Consider the following 18,720-nt stretch of genomic DNA (forward strand, 5'->3'; position numbering starts at 1 on the left):
GAAATCAACAGGTCATATTGCCCTACCCAGGGGGATGAGCTGCCCAACCCTTGCAGAGCTCAAGGATCAGCAGCCTTTGGCTAGCAATGACCTGAGCTGCCAGAGGGTTCAGACCCTGCCTGTCTATCACACAGATATCTGCTATCAGGGCAGAGGGAGAAACACACTGGCAGGACTTTGTGTTCAGTGCTGCTGTCACTGAGGCTTACACATTAAGTATCATGCGCTAAAAGAGTTGGTTGTGTGTCTAATACTCTTCCAGTGATCTCACTAGAGAGTCAAACAAACAACCACAAACAAGCACCTTTCCAAACAAGTCCTCTACCTTGCTTTACCAGCAGAAACATCCTGGGGTTTGATGTGATGTACCTCTCACCCTTCCCCTGAGCTGCACTAAGCCCAGACACCATGGATGCACCAGAGCTAGGACTTCATCAACAGCTGCCATCATCCCGTCCCTGACTGACAAAACATTCCCAGTTTGCAGCAAGTCTAATGTCAAACCTGCTGCTGCCCCAGCAAGCTCATGAAGAGCAGTGTGACAGTGCTTGATGATGACAACACCAAGAACATCCTACCCTGCACCTGAAAAAGAACATGGTTTTTGAAGCCATGACACTGGTGCTGCTTCAGATGAGCCAGCCCCACCAAACGCATCCCACAGCAAAAGCCTTGCCTTTTAAAGCCACCCCCAGAGGTCCTCTGCACCATGAGATGGATACTTCAGGACACCCACATTGCACCTGTAGAGCTTTGACTCTGCAGAAATCCACACAGGAACCCACAGAAATGGTTTCGGCACCTCATTTTGTAGGGATCTGTACTTCCATCAGCACTGGTACTTTGGGACCCTTCCTCTGAGGGAAGACACTTTTCATTTTATGTCAAAACAAGAGTGTGGGTGGGTCACTTGTTTTTTACTCATGTCAAAGGCAGACAAAGTTTGTTTTGAAGCCCTACTGAAATCTGCAGAAAGCTAAAAAAAGGAGACAGGATATGAAAAAGATAAATAAATATACACTTACAAGCATGTGTCTGGAAAAATCATTTTAAGATACCCCACACTTGAGAGCTGGTATTCCAATTTTCTATGACAAGCCTTTTGTCCCAGAGCCAGTAAACATTACTTCACTCAGTTCGATAAAAAATAAATAAATAAACCATGAGTGGTACTGGACCAGGGCTCAGGACCCAAGATAGCAGTAGATGGAAACATCTGTATCCTAAGACCAGGTCTTAAATAAAAACAAACTTCTGTGCTTGTTTTTCCTCTCTGCTTCCTTCCAGAGATGCAGGGACTTGTGGAACAGGTTATCTAGCAAGAGGTATGGTGGCTCTTTCTCCTCATGAGTCCTGGGAATACAAACGAGACTTTTAAACCAGTTTTGCCATAATTTATTTGTCTGTGACCTGACACTTCAGCTTCTTTGTTTTAACTCTCTCCCACTCAGAGCACCCCTCTCCTCCATCTCCAGCTCCTCTCTGTACCTTCCATTTCCAGGCCTTTGCTCCCAAGCAGGTGGAACTGAGGCCAAGCTACTCATGCAACCCCTTGCAGGACAGAAAGAAGAACAGCAGAACTGGAAATGAAGCTGCAAACTGCAGGCAAAGACTCTGGAGGAGCAGAGCCAGAAAAGCAAGGGAGCAGAAGGAAAACAACAGGAAAAGTCAAAGTCACAGCTCCTGGAAAGGGATAAAATAAACCAATGACAGATAAGCAGCATATTAAGATTGTGCCAGAACTTCCTCCATCCCCAGCTGTGTATTTTTGCCAAGTGTCATTGACTTTTGTGCACTGCCATTTAAATCTCAGTGTATTACAGTGTTTACTCTCATGACTGCTCTGGACTTTCTCTCATTTGTTCCTCCCCACCTGAAAGGCAAAACCACTGCCACCTCACCATGGCATGGGAAGAGAAAGCCACACAGGGAAAACAAACCTGCTTACCATGGGAACATAAATATTATAATATTTGAATTACTGAGAGAAAGGAAAAATCACCAAGAATTAACGTTAATCAGAATCTAGAAAACAAGAAAGAGTTAATAGAAAATGCAATTCAGAGGGAGAAAGATTGCTTCTGAGTTTGTCAGGATCCAGAAGAATGTTAATTATAGGTCAGGCCACTGCTTGGCTGCAGTTATTGAGGGGAGAAAAAAGAAGATCAAAATGTTTAATTGAATATTCCTGGGAGGGGGTGGTTCTGAATTACTGCTTTTTATATAAGACCAGATGATACAGCCATCCCACAGGATGGTAATGAAACGAATTTTATTCCAACAATAATGGAAGAGAATATAGAAACAGCTACTCAAAGTTGGCCATTTTAATTAGTAGATCTAGAAAACTTGCATCTGAAAATTCTAAACAGAGCTTCTAAGGAGCTCTTGAAACTATTTTCAGTAAGAGACAATATTAATGGACTGTAAGAAATAATACAAAAATATTTAAATGTAAACAAGGCAACCAAAGTAGCAGCAAGTTAACCTACCTACTGTTCATTTCTGAGGAAGGGAAGAGATGGAGAAGGGAAGAGAGTAGTGAATAGCCCAAGAACTTCCAAAAGGAAGAGAAATCTAATTTATGCTTACAATTCCACAATAACTGATAAGCTCCTTAAATTTTCTCCCATTCTGAAATAATATTATAAGCTTAATACTCCTTGTAAGGCAATTGACTTGGTGCTATACAAACAAAGCCAGAGTGAAATGAAGTCATCAGGCCCCATTCAGTAGGGAAAGAGAAATCAGAAATGTCCAGATGTGAAACACAAAAGAGCTGATTGTGCCACACGTTTTCAGTGGGTTCCCACAGGGATCAGTTCTTGGCCCCAGACTCTAATACTGAGACCTGAGAGGAAAAGCCACCACCACTGAAGGTTGCAGATAATGCAGTATCAGCAGGGGCAGCAAGTAACAAAAAGGTCAGGTCACCAAACCAAAACACAGAGAACTTGGTAAGCAGCCATAAACAAGAGATGTCTTAAGTAAAGCTGAAGGAAAAAATAAAATAAAATAAAAGTATCTTACAGTGCATACCAAAGGCTCTAAGTCACACTTGGGAGATGACAGCCAGAAGCCAAAACCCCAGGACTCAGGGACATGGCTGAGGAACATCTGTGGGACAGGTACCACATGCACTGGGGTCTGGGGAGAAATTCCTGCAGATGTGTGCTCATGCTCCAAATGCAGGAGATCCCTGCTGTATTTCAGGTTCAGCCTCTCAGCCAGCGCTGGGGTTTCACTCAGTTCCAGGCGCAGCCAAGCACTGGGAAATCTTGCATGGCCATCCCATGCTGTGGGGCCAGCACCCAAAGAACAGCAGGGAGGTATTGCAGAAATGTTTGCCCTTTTTATTTATTTAGGACTTCTTTTGTACTTGTTTCTTAAATGAGAAATTTCTTTCATATTTAAAAGTAGTGTGGCTGTAAAGCCCAACCCCCCAGCTACAGCTCTGTACTGCAGCCTCACCCCAATCACACAACCTGCTGCACAAGTCTATGCTCCCTGAAAAAACAGAGTTTGAGGACTTCAGGAGACAAAGAGGTGTGAAGCACAAACTTCTCTGTGCTCATGGTGCATGCAGCTGCTACTGGCCACAGCCAGGCTCCACTCCTATGCCACTAAATTTCATAAAAAAAAGGAAGTTGAACAACTGGAGAAAGTTCAGAGAATCGTAAGAATCACTATAGAAAGGGAAATCTTGCCTCAAAATAAAAGCAGGTAAGAAAAGAAGAAACCAACATATTCAGCTTATCAAAGAGGAAACAAATGCACAACATGCATGTTCCTAAGTAATAAAACAGGGAATAAGACTTCATAGGATGGCTCTACCAGCTCACAGCTCAGCTTACCATCTGAAGCCAGATCCATTCATTGTGGTTCACAATATTAAAAAAAGGGAGAACAATCAATCACGAAGGAACAGTGTGAATTCTTCAACCCAAGCCATTCTTAATTGAAGACTAGAGGTTGCCCTAAAAAGATATGCAGGAATTCAAACAATCTGAGGAAGTTTTATAGCCCTTGATTTACATAAGGTTAAAATAATTCATCATAATTGTTTCCTTTGGCCCTCTGGCAGCCAAACAAGGCTGTTTACTAGAATGTGTTCTGGAGAAACTGATGCAAAGCCAGAGCTGGGAAACCTGCTGATGGCAGCTTTGCATTCCTGTATTCCAGATAACCTGATATGCTTATCAGGAAGGCAGCTGGGGAACACAGTTCAGGAAGGCAGGTTTGAGACCAAAGGTTGCTCGTGTCACACACAACTCCCCGCTCACAATCCCGCTCCAAACACGGCGCTCAGCAAACTCCAGGTGGCCAGCACATCCCACAGCACCAGCCCACTGAAAGCCTTTTCCCCTGTTTATTTTTAAGGCTGGGTTCTCCAGCTCTGCTGCACAAGTGAGTCAGCTTTCCTCCCCACACCAGAGGGCTGCTAGCTGGGAGAGGGAGCCCCTGCTACTTGTCATCACTGCAAGAGCCCCAGCTCAATAGTGAGCTGGGAGAGGGTCTCAGAGGAAAGATTTGGCAAGCCTGCACTAGACTTCAAGGTTTCTCTATCAAAAAGACTGAAATGCAAACACACACATGCAAACTCTCCCCTATCCTTCTGAAACTAATGTGTTCCTCAGGATCGGAGTGGCAGCTGCAGCCACACCACACCACAAGCAAGTGGTTGTGACAAACTGCAAGGAGTCACAAGCACAGAGCACTGTTACAATTCTCAGGGTCCACATTTGATTTCCACATCCAATAGATGGCCACTTTCAGTGCTGACAGCAGATTCACCATGAGCCCAAGCGAGAGGAATGCTGAAGTGCATGGGGAAATTAAAAGGGAACTTCCACGTGAAGGGATTTGCTTCGAAACAAGTAATTTAGCAGCTGCTCACTTCAAAATCTTTTCTAAGTCTTCTAGTTAGTAAAGCTGCATGTGTCTGGGCATCTCTTTCAGGGCCTATCATCCTTTCCAAGTGCCAAGTCTGCAGCAGCACAAGCCTGCCTACAGCAGAGAAATCAAAGGCAAGTAACTTTATTCTTGCTTTAAATCTGACAAAGAGCACAAACACAAGTGTGTAATGTGCAACCCTGTTCAAACACAGCTAGAACAAGGTTACTTGTACTCTTATTTTACATTAGACATAAGCTTTTTTTTAAAAAAAGGTTTTAAAGCTTTTTTAGTTTGATACAGAAAAGCTTTAAAAGCAAACACTTGACAGAATGAAAGGAGAGGGAGCATTTAAGGAAAGGAGGAGTGTGATCCAGTTTTAAAGATTAATTACAAGATTAATGCCAGCAGAAGGTGCTCCAGCCAGCACCTCCAGCCAGCGCACACACACAGAGCCCTGCACAGCATCTTCTCCAAACCCTAATGCACAAACAAAGCCGCTTTCACTTGTGGCACTGAAATTTAATTAATTGGATATATTGAGCAAGTGAGTGAGCTGTGCAGCGTGGAAGATGCCTCTCCTGAGGCTGCAGAAGGAGCCTGCCAGCGTGCTGGGGACAGCGAAGGCGCAGGGCAGTATCAGACATTGCATAAGCACAGGCACACATCACGGCTCATTCCCGCTGTCCTGGCCAGCTCAGAGCCCTGCCAGCCACAGCCAGGATCCATTCCAGCTATTCAGAGGCGGCTGGGTGCCCGAATGGGGGAGCAGGAGGGGAGGCCCAGCCTGGGGGTGTGCCTGGGGACGGACATGGGGCCTGTCCCAGCACCCAGCCAGTGCCTCCAGGGGCCCCTCAGCCCCTGCTTGGGCAACCATTACCCCACAGTTTAGAGCCAGGGGAGTAGGGTGGAAAATGTGGTTTTTCCAGACTTGACCAACATATTTTCTTTCTTCTAAGAAAAGAAGTATGGCCTGGTGGTTGGAGGGCTGAGCAGGAGCAGCCATCACACAGCACCTGGGCCGGCCTGGGCCTCTCCTCCCCTGAGGCAAAGGTGCCCTTTGCCTCTTCATTCCACGCACCCAAGGGCAGTAAGGAAGAGTTACTCTCCAGTCACAAGGGAGGGATCTCAAGGGTAGTGGCATGGAAGATTGCATCACATTCAATGCCAAAATTATCAGGATCATAAGAAAACCAAAGCCAGCTGGGAGATAGAGAAAGCCCCTTGTTGCAGGGCACAGCACTGTACACTGCCCGAAGGCCAGGACTGAGACACACACACACAAGCACTTGCAATTGCTTAGGTTACTAAATACCTTTGAGATCATCAAGTCCAACCCAGAACTGACAAGTCCAACACTGAACCTGGTCTTTAAGTGCCACATCTGCACATCTTTTAAAAATTCCTGGGGATGGTGACGCAATCCCATCCCTAGACAGCCTGTTCTAGTGCTGGACAACCCTGTGGGTAAAGAAAATTTTCTTATAACCCAATCTAAAACCTCCACTGGGGCAATTTGAGGCCATTTCCACTTGTCCTTGGGAGAAGAGACCCAACCCACATTGCTGTGACTTCCTTTCAGATAGCTGAAGTACAGTACAGAGAGCAAGAAGGTCACCCTGCACCTCCTTTTCTCTAGACTAAACAACCCCAGCTTCCTCAGCTGCTCCTCATAAGATTTGTGCTCCAGATCCTTCACCACCTCTGTTGCCCTTCTCTGGACTTGCTCCAGCACCTCAGAGTCTTTCCTGTAGTGAGGGAAAACACCAGATTCAAGATGTCACATCACCAATGCCACATACAGTACTTTAGGTTCTGAGGCTACCCAGAAGCAAAGTGCAAGCTCAGGAGCTCAGAAATGAAAATGTGCCTTCAGGAATTTCAGGTGTTGTGATTTCTTCCATGCACCCTGTAAGGCACCTGTGGCACATGGCCCACAAAATCCCACTGCCAGGAACCAACCCAGCACAGCCCCTGGCATTACACAGCTCAAGCAGAGAGACCCAGAGGGAGGAAAACTCTCCCAGAGCTAAATGAGTCTGTTTGGCTCTAGGGAAACACAGGTACAGAGCCAGAAAAATAATCAGGGGAACCTTGTGCTGCTTATCAGCAATGTGTAACTCCAGAGCCAGCTAGGACTATATATACATAGATTTATATACATGTGTATGCGTGTGTGGGCTTGTGTGTCTGTGTGCATTAAATATAGATCATTTTTCTAACATTTCAGATGAGCATCTGCCACAGACCATCTGGGCTGGGAGGGAGGGAGACCAGAACACCATGGGACTCTTGAGGAATTTGAAACTTGCAGCGGATTTTACACAGAAAGCTGTTGCATAAGGGACACTGACAAATGTGTGGTATCAGGAAGGTTCTTTAACTAAAAGAAGGAAAAAAGAAGAAACAGAAGTGATCCTAAAACTGCTGCTTCCTGTGGGGGTTGGAGCTGGCTGCAATGACAGGACTGACTTCACACCACTTCTATTCAGCATCACGAAATGAAACCAAACCAAGTTGCCAGGACAGGCATCAGTGTGCCAGGAGATCAAGCACTGAACTGATGTTGCCCCAGTGAACTGAAAGTGGTACCTGGCGTTCAGCAGGCTAGCACAGAGTGTCTTCTGCTTCTCTCAAAAAAAAGCACATCAAAGCCACACAAGTTTTAATTCATTAAACTAACATACAAGAACAAATGGTTCCTGTGTAAAGCATTCCAACATCCTTCTAACTAAGACAGCTTCACATTCATAATGTTTATGTGTAGATAGAATCTCAACCACTTCCCTGAACAGGCTGTTGCAATACTTGACAGCCCCTTCCACAAATTTTTTATCATATTATCCAACCTAAACCTACCCTGGTACACCTTCCGGCCATTTCCTATTGCTTGTTACCTGGAAGAACAGACTGACCCAACCTCCTTTCAGGTAGCTGTAGAGATCACTGAGGTCTCCCCCAACCCTCCTTTTCTCTAGGCTAAACAACCCAGCAACCCCAGCCACCCCTCAGATCTGTACTCCAGACCCTTCAGCAGCTTCTGCTCTCCAGAGACTAAAGTTTTACAAACTAGAAGATTTTATAAACCAAGGCTCACAATAATAACATCTTATGCAATAACAATACAAAGACTCAAACATGCCAAAACTAAAACTATCAGATTTTCAGAATTGCTGAGCATCCTCCTCTCTATACCTCTATTTTTAATTTTTTTTCTAGTTGCAAGAGCTGCAAAGTCTAACAAAGGAAACTAAAGAACGTGAAATATGTTTGAGTTTGCAGAGTCCACAAATTTCCCCAGAAAAGCGTTGGGTGTGCAAAAACAGCAAGGGAATTAAAAGCACTGCTCTGTTCTACCAACAAGTTGTGGCTTCAGATGGCTTTGGAAGATCTGGTCTTTGGCAAGTCAAAATGAGCATGGCTGGCACTAATGCCAAAGGAGAAGAACTCAGTATTTCTGGGGTTCCTGGAAGCTGAATTGCTCCTGTGTTGTAACAAGCATGCACACGCTGGGAACCCAAGCACAGGACAGTAGAGAGAAATAACTCTTTTGGAAAGAGCAGCTGCCTTTCTTTTTCCCACTAAGTTATCTTTATTTTTCCAGTAATGCAATAAAAATATCTAGTAACATTTAAAAAGGTCCAGTAGGGTATAATTTTTGTAAAAGGAACACAGTAGACCCTTTTACAGAAAGACCTAATAGTTTTGTTCCATCAAAGGGTTCTGTTACACAAGCCACCAGTTTGAGGTTTATGGGGACAGCCAGGCACACCCAGAAAAGCCTGCAAACAGATGGAGATAATACAAATTTAAATGGACCATCCAGCTTTTAGCATAATTCCCATATGTGCAATTCTACAAGCTACCAGGTGGGTGGGATGGGGAGAAGGAATAGAAGACATCATCAATTTCCCCATCCTGCCTACAGTGCTTCAATCTCTGGTGCATGTAGCTGCAGTTAGACCTACACCCCTATTCACAGGACTTGTTAAACCAGCCAGAAAAGGTCAGGACAGAACATGGACATAGATTTAAACCAGATTCCCATGCTAATAGCAAATCAAACTGCATATTCCCTAACTAAAATGAAAATATTAAATAAAAGCAGCAACAATCTGATATGCTTTTAAAGGTTTAATGCTCTAGCCATTCTTATTCAAGCAGATGATTTGTCTGATCCTGATGTAAATCCATTCTTAAAAGTTCAAGCAGTAAACAAGGATACAGGCTGAGAATCAGCCTTTTTTGATGTGCAGAAATTTGTATTCCTGGCTTTTCTGTTGATAAGATAGAGGATCTACACACAGTGCTGTACCTACAGGAATAAAAGCTGGACAGGACTTTTCACACCACATCAGTGTTGTCAGGCAATGCACTGTATTATCAGACAACACCACAACTCTGCACCTCCAAGAGAGGCAACTGGACCAATAAGCAAATGAGCTACAGACCCAGCCAAGGGCTGTGAAATCTCTCACTGTCAAGGGATGTCCATGCACATATTCAGGTGTTCTGGAACCCTCTGAAGCTGGTGTTTTGTTTAACGAAAAAATCCAGCACCCAAGGAGGACTAGACAGAGGGTCCCTACCAGAACTTAGAAAAATCACAACACAGACCTTCTGAAGCCTTCAGTGATGAGACAAGAGTACACAAGACCCAAAGACACAACTGGAGAGGAGAAGAGGAATGTGCACAGCTCCCCATCTTGTCCTTCAACACTCAAAGTCCCATGGCAATGAGTCTTTTCTTTCCATAAACAAGAGCACACTTGTGAAACTGGTGCAGGAATAGAAGCAAGCCACCTCTATGGACACACACAAGCTTCATCCTTGGCAAGATAACCTCTAGCAGCAAAAAGGTCCTGTGGTCATTCAGCCTCTGCCAGTGGTGGCACAAGAGCACATTTGTGAGCCTGTGATGGGGAAGAGTCCTGGGGATGGTGGGGAAAGGGACAATATTTCACCAACAGCCACCCAGAACACTCCAGGTGTTTTTTGTATCAGATACCTATCTAGCCCCAGGATACCTGAACCCTGTAGTCACTGCCCAAAAACTCAGATAAACAAGTTCAAGAAAAATGTCCAGAAGAACAGCCCTGGTTTAAGATAACATCGTGCCACACACCTGCAGGACTATCACTCTCCTGATGGCAGGAACAGGCCTTCACCCCTGTCACTCCTGTTCTCAGGAAGGGACAAGGAGCCTATCTCACATTCCTGGGTAGGGTTAAGCTGAAACACTGGTGCACAAGGCACAGGCACCTCATCCCATGACAGTCCCCAGCAGAGACACCAAAGGGACAACTTTGGCAGCAGCATGGAAAAGCAGCCCTGTGCAAAGACAGGCCAAGTGTGTGCCCAGAGCAGCTCCAGGCCTGCCTCAGCCCAAAGCACAAACACAGAGCTGTTGTCCTTGGAAAGAGGCGCGAGCATCCCCGCAATTCACCCCACCAGCATCCCAGCCATGCTCTCACCCTTTATATTTAACTCTACCAGTAACCGATGTGCTAACCCCTCCCTGATTTACATCATCCCTCTGGCAGAGTGAAACCACATGGATCCAGCAGGGTTTGGTTAAAAGTTATGCACACACAGGGCTCAGTGGTCGCAGGGTCTCAAAGGCCTTCCCTGTCCCTCCTGCTCCAAGGGAACACAGAGCCATTTGTTGGGAACCCGGCCCCACAGAGCAGAGGTGGGCTGCGCTGGAGGGGAGCTGTGCTCCATCTGCCTTCCACACACATTTCTGAGGCTCTTTCTTCCTCCAGCGCAAGGCGCATAAACACGGCCAGTGAGACATTTCTGAGCAGAGGCAGGAGCAGCCCATGGCCCTGTGTAGAAAGCAGTAACCCCGCCTGTCCCCCATGCTGAGTCCCTGCCGAGGCAAGGCTGGCAGCGATCCAGCCCACCCGGACACCGCGCCAGGAGCCTGCAGCTGCAGGAATGTCTGGGGCCGGCGCACGCAGCTTTTTTTAATTGCATGCCTCTGCTTCCACCGTCTCAGACTGCCCAAGCTGGGTGCGTTTTGGGGTCGGCTTCTTTTTTGTCTTTCTTATTTCTTTCCCAAGTTCTGCTTTTAAGTGGATGGGGAAGGGGAGCAATTATAAGGCAGTCTATTGTGATGGAATGCTCCTCTGACTGTTCCTAGACTTTGAAGGGATGGTCTTCAGCATAAATGACCACAACTTTATCTTATCCTCATTTTTGGATAACACTTGGGTTTTTCCAAACTCTGAGAAACCATTTTGCTCTGTTGATACCGGTGGAGAAAGCAGGGATCTCAGACGACACAAACCAGTGTGAACAAAGCTGAAAGAACACATTTCAGAAAACTTCGACATGCCTGAAAACCCACATACAGGAAGGAGTGTTATAACAATATCAAGCTATGAAACATACTTTGGCAACCTATCTTTAACAGCTCAAGAGTCTAAATGCTGCTCATATCCAATGGATGAGAGCACATCTTGAAAACTGAGCAAGTCCTGGCAAAGTCACATGCAAACTACTCTGCTACGCCAGCTCTGTCATTAAAACTCAGGCTGAGCACAACAAAGAGGCACATTTCAACTGCAAGACTCAATCTGAGGCCATTACACCAGACTGCAAATGCAGAAGGAGTTTCATAAATATGCAATTTCTTATAGCCTGACTTTCCATCCTATCTGTTTCACCAAAAGGTGTGGGGTTCAGCCTCTTGTCAGCATCCCACAGCATCAGCAGACCATGCAAAAGGCCAACACCAAGAAAATCCTGGTACTGCTGTGTCACTGAAATTCTGAGATAAAAATGTTTAACAGCCATAACATGCAGAGATAGTGCCCTTCTGCCAGAAACTTTTTGGTTTATTCCTCATATTCAACAGAAGGCACCATCTTTCCCAGAGGCCACTGTTCTCTCAGCTTCACTCCACACCTGCTGCTCCAACCCAGTTACACCAGGATGGAATCGTGGGTTATTCAAACTAACAGAGACCACCTTGGCACAGCAGTACGAGGGAGCTACTCCAGGTTTAGTTATGCCAGCAGCTTTGAAGTGGACAGCCAGAACACCTAACCAGTGGTTCATTTCTTGCTCTCCCTCCCATGGGTGATTTCTGCTTTATTTCTATCTGTTTGGTCAATCAGGATTGACCTCATGTAAGAGATCAGCAAGATTCCACAACTTTGGAGCAGCAGCAGCCCAAGCACTCAGCCCTGTACAACTCAAGCAAAATTTGGATTTCTTTTTTCTCTCCACCTCTCAGAACTGCATTGTTTATAGCAGCAGCTCACTTCACAGCCTATTTCTTCTTGGAAACATAAGAAAATGTAGAAGTATGTAAGAAATTCAGTGTTCTCATGCAGAATCTTACAGTGACATGATAAAAAAATCATACATTCTTCCTGCATCATCTGGTGTGTGTAATTCTTTATAAAATGAGATATTACGATGTAGGTTGTTTAGGCTGCTTCATCTAATTCACACTGCCTTGCACAGAGCACTGCTCCCTTTACAGGTATTACAAATAACAGAATTTGGTGATTTAATTGCAACAATTAGACCATTCTGGCTGAGGTCAGGTGCACAGAACTTCACTGAAGTGAGAAGTGCACTTCCATTAAAAAAAAGAAAAACATATTCTTGCAGCAGATCTTTGCCAACAATATGGGCAAGTCTTCATTTTCTGTAATTATCCCATAAAACAGAGTGAGGTATGTTAGCATCTACTTTCCAGACAAAGTAGTGCAAGAGGTAATCTCCTCAAACTAGAGCAGCAGTTGGCATTGAAAATGCAACAAAAACTTGAGTATTCCTGTAAGGGATCTGCAAATCTACCTATCCCCATATGTATAAATCTGGAAAAGAGATTCTCTGTCTTCAGCCTCAAGAAGAACCAAAACTGGTAGAGACAATAGACATCTTTGATAATTCTTCTTAAATTCATGGAATGAGCAATTTGAGCTCTATCAAAGGCTTCACAAAATTTCTTTGTGTGAAGATGCACTTTGAAGTCCAATTTCACTAAATTGTTATGCCATGGTCATAGGACAGGAAAAAAAAGCAGATTGATCTGGACATCTTGTCCAAATTTACACTGAGTAGCTGTACTATCTCCAGGGTGAACAGCTCTTTCCTAGACAAGAATGTGTGGTTTGTGTGGTTCTCTATCTTTATGATCTCATGGATTAGCTTGAAACGCCTGGGGCTACAGTGCATCCTGACCAGGACACGCTGTCTCTTATAATGTTGCAACAACACAATTTAAGTGCCGAGTAGATTTCACAGGCGACTCTCCCCAAGCCTGAGTCACCAAACGGCTGGAGGTGTCAGAGTTCCCATAAATCACAAAATCCTGCAGGCTGTACTGACAGGACTGCCACTGCAAGCTCTGGGAGGGCACTAGCAATGCTGCTTCCTCCAAAACCTGTGCAGAGTTTTGTCACAGCACACACACACAGGACTATTCAACCCTTCCTACTGAAGGGAACATCTCCTTCTGGCAGGTAACGTTCCCAAATCCCACCAAAAAAGATTGCTCTAGGTAGCCGCGTACTTCGTGATGGCAACAGATCAGCCTCAAACTGAGCAATCCACTCATCTCTGGGCCATCTGCCATTCACCAGACACAAAGTACCTGACTTTGTTTCTTACTACAGAAACAATCCAACCATGCTTTAGCAATTGGAAAATAAAATTCAGCTGAAGTTCTTTTGGCCTGACCACTACAGTGGGTTTGGTTTTGGTTTTTTTCTGGTTTTCCATATATAGTTGTGACAGCAGCAGTAAAACATTCTCTGAGCCGCCCTCCTGCAACTGAGTCTGTACCCACCCACAGCACAGATGTACTCAGAGGTACAAACCCCTCCCTCCCTATTTACACAGCCTGACAAGCCTGGAGTGCCACTTGCTGCGGTGCTCTTGGTGCTCCAGCCCTCCCACAAGATCCCAAATTTGTGTCTGGGGTGCAAAGCAGCACCCGTGCCAAGTGGAAGGAGCAGGAGGAGCCCTGCACATCCCAGATTCCAGAGGAGAGCACTTCTCCTGCTGCCCAAGACCACTGTGGGACCAAAAACTATCAGAAACTCGTAACAGGAATTATTTCATTCTTACAGAGTTATCAAGTCACATTTTAAGCACTACACATACAAGAATATATTTCAAAATGTTTCACACTTTCATGTTTTCTCCTTCACATATGCTTCCATCTAGCAAATTCCCACTGCATTAACGAGCAAGATCTTTACCTTCCTTGTGGTCATGCATAATCCTAACCAAGCAAAACATCCACACTTAAATTTCTTTAAGTTACTTAAGCTACATTAGCTAAACATTATTTCGCTAATGTGCCAGTGCCACATTCTGATATATTTGCTTTGGATGGTGCACTCCCACTCTTTTCCCAAAATACAGGAACTGTCTCCAAAATACTGCACACCTCCAAGAAAAACAACACACCAGTGGACAGATGACAGTTTCTTGCTAAGGCTGGGTACACGCCTCCCCCTGCTGAAGAGGGAATCAAATTTGGATCTTCTGAGGTTTGCATCACTTCCTGGTAAGGGCACATTTTGTCTTCTTTTTCTTTCACTGTCTTTAAACCTCCTTTAAACCCCTCCAAGCCCAGCCAGAATTCAAACCAAAGTGGCTGAGCTACCTTGTACTTCACTTTATCAGTCAGCCTTTGACCAAAGCAAGCACCCCAGACTTCCCAGAGGTGCCCCTGACCAGCAGGCCCAGCTCCTCACAGAGGCATCAATACCCACAACTGCATCATGTCTGCCAGGCAAAGATAACAAAGCACAGCCTGCAGATAAACATTCTGCTGCTAAGTCACAGGTTCATCATGCATATACTAGAAATATGGAATAAGAGGAACCTGTCTCCTCTAGTGATAACTCTTGTTTTAAGTGAAATTACAGACAGTTTCTGCTTTCTTAAATCTCTTCCTGGTCCACCTAGTCTTTATTAAAGATTTAAGCTAGAGAGCTTCTTGCTAATTTTTCCTCCCAAATTCTGTCAAACTGACTTTTGTTCAGTCTGTGCCCTGTCCCTTAGTCTGAACCCCCTGAAGAGCTCTCCAAAGCTTAATCTGGAAAGGGAAGAGGTTCTTCTCTTGAACATACTCAGCAGGAGCTGACAGGTCTGAGTTAGATACACAAAAACTTACAATAAGAGCTCCACAAGACCACCAGCACCTACCAGCAAGGCAAGGAGCAGAAGTGACACCTTCCTACACTGTATGGTTTCTAGGGCAGGAGTTGGCTGAAAAAGCACACATTTCTCAGCTCTTCCACATCTCTCTGCCCCTTCCCTGGATCCCCTCAACAGATCCTCTGGCCATACCCTTTTCCAGTGAGATAATGGAAATCCTTTTTACTCCCTGTTGTGGTTACACTTGTGCCCTTTCATGTGAGCCTGCCCACCTCAGGGAGGTGTGAGAAACTGTGCACTGGGCTATAGTGAAAAGACCTAAATGAGGCAGCGATGTTCCTCACATAAAACTATTTTAAATATTGACATTTTATAACCTTTTTTTTTCCTTCCTGCCAGAGAGAGATGGAAAAACCCTCTCCTTCCCAACCTTATTTTCCTGTTTGGTTTTCAAAGGAACACAAGGATATAAGGGAACCAGGTCACAAAGACAATTTGTTAAAAAGGAGACTCTGAGAAGTTACCAGTGACCTGAAGCATTTGAATGCACTGTCTGCAGTTACAGTGCCCATAAGGTCCTAAGGCTCCCTGCTCCCTCCCTGAGTGGGAACATCCCTGAACATCCCTGTTTGCCTTGGCTCCGCTCCCTGAAGCGCTGCGTCACTAACTGGAAACAGCCGGGCTGGCAGGGAGATTCCAAGAACAAGCCCAAAGGAGCAATGCAACCACAGGCACCACTCCTCACACCAAATCAGGGGAAAATACAGGAGGCTGAAGGAACCTGGTCTTTGCTTGGTCCCTGGCTAAGCTAACAAAAGAGTGTTTAAGTGTTTCTGTGTTGCAAATAAGCACAGTGAGGAACCTGAAAGTGCTGGTTATATTGATTGTGCCCTTGTACTTCAGAGAAATTCTTGATAATCTGTTTAAAAACAAAAAACCCCAACCTCCTCCCTGCTGCTATGAGACATCATCAGGTCATGTGTAACCTCAGGGCTGCTTCTACCCCCTCCCCTCCAAAGTTCCAGAGGGAAGATCAGCTCCTGTGTGAGTACAGTTCCAGACCAAGATGTGTCAAATATCTCTGCTTAATGCAAGAGCTCTGAAGCAAAGCCTCACCCAGACACATTTCAGGTTGTCACAGTGCTGCCTCAAAGCTCACACACAGTGCAGCATCTGCCAGTGATTGAGCTGGTCAAAGAGCTGCTTCCCAGCGCCAGCACAGCCACCTCTCCTTGGCACGCAGTGCAGACCTCTGATGTCACAGCCTGGGCTGTACACAGCTCATCACATTTCCTCACCCCGTCTGCCTCCACACTTCTTCACACGCCTGCTTGGCCCAGGTTCTCAGGCATTTGCTCACTCACTTCCTACCATCTCCACAGAGTTCTGACTCCCCTTTCTCCCTGTTGCTTGACTGAACTGATGGAATGCAGCCTGCCTGCCTCAAACACCACACCTCTTGTTGGAGATCTCAGCAGAACAGGATTTTTGGGACACCTGCTGGAAAGTGCCTTAGGAGGGCTCGATCAAGAGAGGATGTGTAAGCCAAGAGAGAGCCCTGCAAGGCCTTCTGGCAGTACTCTGAAAAGCCAGGCATGTCCGGTCCTGTGGCTCCACTGCCACGGGTCACCTTTGCACAGCAGAATGATGAAGGTCGTCACAGGAGGAGAACTTGCCCCACAAATTAAGTGTTGCTGAACAATCAGCACTGCTCATTTATTCCATCCCCAGACAGGCTCTGGAGGTGACTCCCAGCAGGCACGTAGCTTCAGCCTCTCCTGCTGGAGCCTGACCAGCCTGACAGGATCATCAGGCTGAGGAGCTTCATTCCTTGCCAGACATTCTCCAGCAGGCACTCCACGCTGAGCAGGTCAGGAAGGGGCCACTCCACGAGTGCAGCAGCATTCCCCCACACACCACCACCACAGGCACACTGGACTTCATGCCACAAGGAAAAGCAACACTGCTTTAGAGAAGATGGGCACTCTCCTGGTCATTGTTGTGTTTCCAATACAGCTTCTGGACACTTTCAAACCACATCTGTTGTCCACACTATACTAGAACAAAATATTTTTGCTTCTAGGATATTCCAGAGAAAAACCAAAACAGCATTACCACTACAAAAGGTTATGCCATGCCATGGAAGCAGTTTAAGGCAGTATCTTCTGTCTGCCAGCTGCCTAAATACAGATGCCAAAAGAGAAAAATTACTCACCCTTCCCACATGTCCCAGGCCCCCTTCTCCTCCTGTTTCAATTTTCATTTCAAAATTAAAGACTATTTCCCTATAAACTATGAGGAGACTGACCCTGGATCACACAGAGACCTCCAGGCTGGTTAAAATGCTGCAGAGGTTCTGGACAGGCACTAATGAGGTAAGGCTGCCACAGCCAAGGGCAAAGGACTTTAAGCTTGTTCCAGCTGATGGTGTGTTGTGATCTTATTGTAAAAGTTCCATGCCTTCTTAGTGATTTCTCATATGCAGCTCCTCACAGCATTGACTCTTTCTTCTTCACAGCCCAGCCAACAAACTCCATCTCATCTCACAGCACAACCAACAAATTTCAACTCTCTTCACAGCACCAACCAACAAACTGCAGCTCCCTTCTCAACCAGCTAACCCAATCTTTTGTAGCACTCTTCTTATTGGACACAGCTGTGGCCTGTTAAGGGCAGGTCTGTCCCTAATCTTTGGTAATTAGTACAGCTGTAACTCCTCAGGGGTGAGATTGCTTTCTGCACTATCTTTATTTTCTTACATTCTATCCCCCCCACAATGGTGTAGAGAAGTACAGGCACGTAGAGTGACGCACAGAGACAGAGAGACAAGAACAATCTTCCACTGCTAAACACTGGGGTAAACCTTGGTACCATATCAACCACCCCTTTCCATTACTTATACCTTTAAAATGAAAGCTAGAAACTTTGCTTTTTTTATCTGTATATTTATCCCATCTTCTCAGACATTCCCTTCTCCCTCATAGCTCACCCTAACTGCCTTGCTTTCTGCTTCTCCTCTGCCCTTGCCTTGCCAGGGTTGAAGCCCCTTGGCACACTGACACCAATCATGTCTGTTTTACCCACTCTATACAAGGCCACCTTTGGTACTCAGCTTCAAGAGGGAACATACATAAAGGTGGCCCTGTATTTTGGGACTAACATCTTTTTTCTAGCAGAAATCTTATCCTTCTCCATCTGTCTTGCATATTTTCCTCCTTTATATGTGCCAAGAGGTGTCGTGATAAACACAAGCAGTTCAAAACCAGCTTGAAGCAATTAAAGCACTTATTTAAACTTCAAAATCAACAGTTCAGGAAAATGACCAAATGCTGTGATGCATGTGATGTATGCTCTGCCTTGAAGTATCCAGCATCAACAGACCCAGCAATAAAGTTTTACAGCATTCCAAGCTAGAAAGGACTATGAAACCTTCCTAATCTTCCCTCCTTAATCCACTGTTTCCATGAGGTATCCTTATATAGGATCTGATAATTTGTTGAAATATAACTGCCAGAAGAGAACATGGGTGTGCCTCAAAGATTGAGGAATGAGCATTTTCCTTAACTCAAGCATATTTTAGCACTTCTTTTGTTATGCATTCCAAGTCTTGATTTCCAATATGTATTCACCTGTCCCATAGGCACACACATCTTTTTGTTCCTACTCACATAACTTTGCTTCCAGACCATGGATGAA

General features: G+C 45.3%; 1 protein-coding gene across 4 annotated transcripts in view; it reads right to left on the bottom strand.

Annotated features, from left to right (window-relative positions):
* CREB3L2 (cAMP responsive element binding protein 3 like 2) overlaps positions 1-18,720 on the bottom strand; it is a 74,658-nt gene that overhangs the window by 43,900 nt on the left and 12,038 nt on the right. The window contains exon 1 of one of the 4 annotated variants that reach the window (XM_064737979.1): positions 17,333-17,639. The exons of 2 other annotated variants lie outside the window; for them this stretch is intronic. Coding sequence is in view for 1 of the 2 variants with exons in the window: in XM_064737972.1 (XP_064594042.1) it covers positions 17,240-17,287 (48 nt within the window). In the remaining variant the exon portion in view is untranslated. Of the gene's footprint in view, positions 1-17,239; positions 17,640-18,720 lie in introns of those variants that run through there. One more of the 4 variants, XM_064737972.1, reaches the window with a different exon arrangement.

Source organism: Zonotrichia leucophrys, chromosome 1A (genome assembly GCF_028769735.1).
Source record: "Zonotrichia leucophrys gambelii isolate GWCS_2022_RI chromosome 1A, RI_Zleu_2.0, whole genome shotgun sequence".
NCBI classification, from domain to species: domain Eukaryota; kingdom Metazoa; phylum Chordata; class Aves; order Passeriformes; family Passerellidae; genus Zonotrichia; species Zonotrichia leucophrys.